Below are 6821 nucleotides of genomic sequence, written 5' to 3'. Positions count from 1 at the left end.
AAAAAGGGCAAATGTGATCATGGATCCCTACTCTCATCCCTGCCCCATGCGCCCTTAGAGACCTCCAGTGTCTTCCCACCATTCCTAGGGCAGACACCAACCCTCTAAACAGGACACTAAAGGCATCCCCAGCCTGAACCCTGTCCAGTCCTCCAGCCCCATCTCGCATCCCAAACATCCTCCTTACACTGCTGCCTGTGTCACACTCCCTCATCTGTGTCCGGAAAGCTCATCCCAGCCCCACAAAGATCATCCCCAGCCCTTGAGTTGTTCCTAGTTGATTCCTGTACATCCTAAGCTCTCCACTCGACCCTCTCCTCCTCAGGAGGAAACCTTCCTGACCCCCTAGCCCTGTGTCAGCTCAAACCCAGGAGAAGCAAAAAAGGGAAAGATGATGAAGAAAAAAGGCTAAACTGCAGCTGCCAGGAAGGTCAAATTAGTGTGACTGTCCAGAGACACACGTGAGAGGTGAGGAGGGACCACTCTCACTGTTCAGGTTGCCACACAAAGAAACTTACTAAAGGCTGGAAGCAGCACTGAATTCATTAGCTCTGTGCCACTGTGAAAATGGCCAGGACCCATACAAGTCAAAATCTAACAAGATTCACTATGGAGGAAATCCAGATCCCACAGCAATTAGGTCGCTGGACAGTCGCTGGACAGTGTCCATTTGACACTGGTGATGAAAACCCAGCGACTAAGCCTCTAGTCATAAATATGTGCAGGAGCACCCGCGCACCCACACAGGTACACATGCACACACAGGTACACATGCACACACAGGTACACATGCACACACACGTACTCATGCACACACACACGTAGAGACCAGGCTGAGCTGCCCCTCTTCCACCCGGAGAGGAAGCAGAGGCAGCGATCTGGTACCCACCGAAGCCTCAGCTCTGAGGTAGTGGCATAGGGCTCGATGAAGCTGTCCTGTTCAACACTGCTCACGTCACTCTCAGACCGGGATCTCCGGCAAGGCTGAGGAATGGCAACCGTCCGCCCAGTCAATGTTGTCGCCAGAATGGCTGCTGCCAGAGCAGATCTGCAGACAAAAACATCCCGTGGAGACAGTGAGACATGAACATTCCAGGTGAAGGCTGAACAAGATACACGAACTGATCGAGGCTTACCTTCTGCTGGACGGTGTTGACTGAGCATTTACTCTGCCCCCGTCATCTACCGCGGGCCATCAGACAATCTCATTTGATTCTCACACAACTGTATGACTACATAATATTGTCATCCCATTTTCCATAGAAATTAAGTGACTTATAAATATTTCCTAGCCAAGGCCGGGTACAGTGGCTTACGCCTATAATCCCAGCACTTTGGGAGGCTGAGGCGGGTGGATCACCTGAGGTCAGGAGTTTGAGACCAGCCTGACTAACATGGTGAAACCCCATCTCTACTAAAAATACCAAAAATATTGTCAGGTGTAGTGGTGGGTGCCTGTAATCCCAGCTACTTGGGAGGCTGAGGCAGGAGAATTGCTTGAACCCAGGAAGCGGAGGTTGCAGTGAGCCGAGATCACACCATTGCACTCCAACCTGGGCAACATAGCGAGACTCTGTCTCAAAAAAAGAAAAAAGAGATTTCCTAGCCAATAGGAGGTAGAACAGGGCCTGTAATCCAGGCCGACACAAAAGCCTACATTCAAGTAGTTTTCTTATTAGAATGGAAGATCGAATGGAAAAAGAAAATGAGATATAGAAAGACTAAAAGATTTAGAAGGGGACTGACTTTAAAAATACAAATTACTCAGGAATATATTACAGGAAAGTTAGAGTAAACAGATTTACCCTCTTGCCTAAAAAAGTAAAACAAGGCCAGGTGCAGTGGCTTATGCCTATAATCCCAGCACTTTGGGAGGCTGAGGTGGGTGGATCATGAGGTCAGGAGATCAAGACCAGCCTGGCTAACACGGTGAAACCTCATCTCTACTAAAAATACAAAAAATTAGCCAGGTGTGATGGCACACACCTGTAATCCCAGCTACTCAGGAGGCTGAGGCAGGAGAATCAGTTGAACCCGGGAGGTGGAGGTTGCCGTGAGCTGAGATTGCACCACTGCACTCCAGCCTGGGCAACAGAGTGAGACTCCATCTCAAAAAAAAAAAAAAAAAAGTAAACCAAAACAAAAGACCACTGTCCCAGCTTGCTGCCTAGGAAAATGTCCAGGTCACAGCACAGGGAGGAGGAATGCATGGAGCCAGGCAGACTCCTCACATTGTAGAGATGGAGCTGAGAGAGTGTGTAGGATAGAGTGCTGGACAGGAAAGAACCGCACAGAGAGAACGAGGAGATCTGCAGAAGGTCCCCCAGTTTCAGCGGGATATGGTGCAGCACACAAGTGTGAGGAAATTACCCGACAGTGGAGGAAGAACCACTCACAAGGATCAGAGGAGCAGAGCCAGGTGCTTATACACAGCCCAGGATGGCAGCTGCTTCCACCAGGCGGACTAGAGAAACCCATCATTCACAAGACGCTGGGTGCAGCACTCAGAAAGGTCTGGCCGCGGTACTGGGGAATAATTAGCCCTGGCTGAACACTGCTCCATGTCCCACCTAACAAATCATATAAGAAAGACCCGGCCAGGTGTGGTGGCTCACGTCTGTAATCGCAGCACTTTGAGAGGCTGAGGCAGGCGGATCACAAGGTCAAGAGATCAAGACCATCCTGGCCAACATGGTGAAACACTGTTTCTACTAAAAATACAAAAATTAGCTGGGCATGGTGGTGGGGGCCTATAGTCCCAGCTACTCAGGAGGCTAAGGCAGGAGAACTGCTTGAATCCAGGAGGTGGAGGTTTCAGTGAGCCGAGATCGCACCACCATACTCCAGCCTGGCGACAGAGCAAGACTCTGTCTCAGGGAAAAAAAAAAAAAAAAAAAAACCCCCAGGAAACTGTCTCAGGGGAAAAAAAAAAAAAAAAAAAAGACCCAAAAGATCTGTTTCCAAGAAATTGAACTGCATCCCCAAACAAAGGTCAAGATGTTTTAAGGAATACAAAATGATCCAGCACTCAAGGTAAAATTCACAAGATCTTCTATCCACTTAGATAAGCAGGCATGCAAAGAGACAGGAAACCATGACCTGTAAGGAAGACAGCCGTCAACGGAAACCCACTAAGAATTGAACACATATGTTAGAACTGGCAGCAAAGCACATTCAGATCGTTATTACAGCTGTATTTCATATAATCAAAAAGCCAAGTAGAGACATGGACAATTATAAAAAGAACCAAACTTCATGAGATCAAAATGACAACATCAGAGAGAGAAAGTATACTGGATGGGATTAACAGATTATATATTGCAGAAGATCAGTAAAATTAAAGGCAAAAACAACCAAAAATAACCAAAATGAAATGGAGATGGAAAAAAAAAATTTTTAAGAGCATCAATCAGATGTGGGATAAAAACCACTGTTCTTTATATTTTGGTTTTGGGGTTTTTGAGACGGTATCACTGTTGCCCAGGCTGGAGTGCAGTGGCGCAGTCACAGCTCAGTATAACCTCAACCTCCTGGGCTCAAGTGATCCTCCCACCTCAGTCTCTCGAATAACTGGGACTATAGGCACATGCCACCACACCTGGCTAATTTTTATATTTTTTGTAGAGATGGGGTCTCACTATGTTCTCCAGGCTGGTCTGGAACTCCTGGGCTCAAGTAATCCTCCTGCCTCAGGCTCCCAAAGTGTTGGGATTACAGGCGTGAGCCACCACGCCCGTTTGCTGTTTTGTTTCAAATATTTTGGTGTAATTGTTACACAGCAATAAATAATAGCCTTATCATTAAACGGTGCTGGAAAAATCAAATCTCCATATGCAAAAAAAAAAAAAAAAAAAAATCATGGATCTATGGTTTCGCTCTGTGCCCTTACCCAAGTCTCCTCTCAAATTGTAATTCCCACATGTTTAAGAAGGAAAGTGATTGGATTATGGGGGCAGTTTCCCCCATCCTGTTCTCGTGATAGTGAGTGAACTCTCACAAAAGCCGATGGTTTTACAAATGGTAGTTTCTTCTGAGCTCTCACATGCTCACTGTCTCTCACCTGCTGCCATGTAAGACGTGCCTACCTCCCTTTACGCCATGATTGTAAGTTTCCTGAGGACTCCCCAGCCATGCAGAACTGTGAGTCAATTAAATCTCCTTCGCTTATAAATTACCCCATCTCGGGTAGTATCTTTAGAGCAGTGTAAGAACGGACTAATACACACCATTTACAAAAATTAACTCTAAATGGATTACAGACCTAACTGTAAAGCATAAAACCATAACACTTCTAGAAGAAAATATAAGAGAAAACCTTTGTGACCTTGGGTTAGGTAAATATTTCTTCAATATAAGACACTGAAAGCATGATCCATAAAAGAAAAAAATTGTAAGCTGGACTTCATAAAAATTAATAACTTCTGCTCTTTGAAAGGCAATGTTTAAGAGAATGAAAAGACAAGCCACAGATAGAGAGAAAAGACTTGCAAATCACACATTTGATAAAAGACTTGTGTTGATACTATATAATGAACCCTCAGAATGCAATAATGGAAAACAAGCCGGGGCTGTGATGTCTCCAGGAAGCCCACAATCTTCACCCAGGTCTCTGCTTAGATCTCCTGGATGAAAAATGTCATTGCCTCCAACTGAACATGTTCCTGAGTCCAACGGCCTTCCCAAGATGGTTCTTAGATCTGCAACAGGACTTGTGACTAACAAGGAATGCCCAATTTTTGTAAATGTGCAAAAGATGTGAACAGATGCTTCACTAAAAAAGATATAAAGACAACAAATAAGCACATGAAAAAAATGCTCAATACCATTAGCCATTAGAGAAATGCAAAATAAGGCCAGGCGCGGCAGCTCATGCCTGTAATCCCAGCACTTTGGGAGGCCAAGGCGGGTGGATCACTTGAGGTCAGGAGTTTGAGATCAGCCTGGCCAACGTGGCGAAACCCCATCTGTACTAAAAATACAAAAATTAGCCGGGTGTGGTGGTGTGTGCCTGTAATCCCAGCTACTCAGGAGGCTGAGGCACGAGAAGAGAATCGCTTGAATCTGGGAGGCGGAGGTTGCAGTGAGCTGAGAACATTCCACCGCACTCCAGCCTGGGTGACAGAGTGAGACTCTGTCTCAAAAATAACAGACTCCGTCTCAAAAACAAAAAAACAAAAAACAAAAAAAACACAGTGAAATACTAGGACACACTCATTAAATGTCCAAATTTTTAAAAACCGACCACGACAATCCCTTGTTCTTTTTTATTCTAAACTGGGCCTATGAGAATGGCTTCCACAAAGGAGAGCAACAAGAAGGATTGTTCTGTCATCAACAAGGTTGTGACCGAAAGTACACTGTCAACACTCACAAGCACATCTATGGAGTGTGCTTTAAGACACTGCCCCTGGCATACACAAAGAGATCTAGACATTTCTCATGAAAGAGCTAGAAACTCCAGATGTGTGCATTGACGCCGGGCTCAACAAAGCTGTCTCAGACAAAGGAGTAAGGAATATCCCCACCCTATCTGTGTACCGCTGTCCAGAAAGCGTAAAGAGATGAAGATTGATCAAACCAGCTCTATACATTGGTTACCTATGCACCTGTCACCACTTTCAAAAACCTACAGTCAATGTGGATGAAAACTAACCACTGACTGTCCAAGTTATAAAAGGCCACACGCACACACATACACACACATGCACTCACACACATGCAAACACATACACACACACACACACACACACTCTGACCAAACCAAGTGTTGGTGAGAATATGAAGCAACTGGACTCATATACTGTTGGTGGGAACATAAATGGGACAATGACCTTGGAAAACAGTTTGACAGTTTCTTAATAAATTAAATACCCACCTAGTATAAGGCCCAGCTATAGATATTTACCCAAGAGAAATGAAAGTATATATCCAAACATTTGTGTATACATTTTTTTTTTTTTTTTTTTGAGATATGAGTCTCGCTTTGTTGCCCAGGCTGGAGTGCAGTGGTGTGATCTTGGCTCACTGCAACCTCTGCCTCTGGGTTCAGGCGATTCTTGTGCCTCAGCCTGCCCAGTAGCTGGGACTACAGGAGTGCACCACCACACCCAGCTAATTTTTGTATTTTAAGTGGAGATGGGTCTTCACCATGTTGACCAGGCTGGTCTCAAACTCCTGAGCTCAGGTGATCTGCCCGCCTTAGCCTCCCAAATTGCTGGGAATATAGGCGTGAGCCACCACACCCAGCCAGTGTGTAAATGTTTACAGCAGCCTTATTCTAGTAACCAAAACTCAGAAACAAACCAAATATCCATCAACAGGCGAATGGATAAACAAACTGTGGCATATTCATATAATGAAATACTCCTCAGTAAGGAAAAGGATGAATTATTGACTTTCAGAACATGCGTGAATCAGAATAATCATGCTGAGTGAAAGAAGGCAGTGTATTTTATGTAATTCCACTTATATAAAATTCTAGAAAATACAAACTAATCCATAGTGCGAGAAAGGAGATGAGAGGTTGCCTGGGGATGAACAGGAGCATGAAAGGTGGCAGAGAAGGGCAGGAGGAAGGAATTACAAAGGAGCATGAGGACTCTTGTCAGAATGACAGATGTATTTATTGTCTTTTTTTCTTTTTCAGAAGCTCCCCTATTAATTATCTTTTTAAAATAAATATTTGTAGAGGCAGGGCCTCACTCACAACAGCCTCACTGTTGCTCAGGCTGCAGTGCAGTGACATGATCCTAGCTCACTGCAGCCCTGACCTCTTGGGCTCAAGTGATCCCCGAGCCTTAGCCTCCTGAGTACCTGGGATT

The 6821-nt window shown here is 45.0% G+C and overlaps 1 protein-coding gene across 1 annotated transcript in view; it reads right to left on the bottom strand.

The window, feature by feature from the left end:
• Positions 1 to 6821, bottom strand: part of CEP89 (centrosomal protein 89kDa) — a 96944-nt gene that overhangs the window by 82655 nt on the left and 7468 nt on the right. Inside the window, exon 3 of the mRNA XM_011995279.1 lies at positions 890 to 1048. Within this exon, the coding sequence (XP_011850669.1) occupies positions 890 to 1048 (159 nt within the window). The remainder of the gene's footprint in view (positions 1 to 889; positions 1049 to 6821) is intronic.

Source organism: Mandrillus leucophaeus, unplaced genomic scaffold (genome assembly GCF_000951045.1).
Source record: "Mandrillus leucophaeus isolate KB7577 unplaced genomic scaffold, Mleu.le_1.0 Scaffold48, whole genome shotgun sequence".
In the NCBI taxonomy this organism is placed as follows: Eukaryota; Metazoa; Chordata; class Mammalia; order Primates; family Cercopithecidae; genus Mandrillus; species Mandrillus leucophaeus.
Note: the sequence above shows the minus strand (reverse complement) of the source record. Positions and strands in the feature narration are given on the sequence as shown.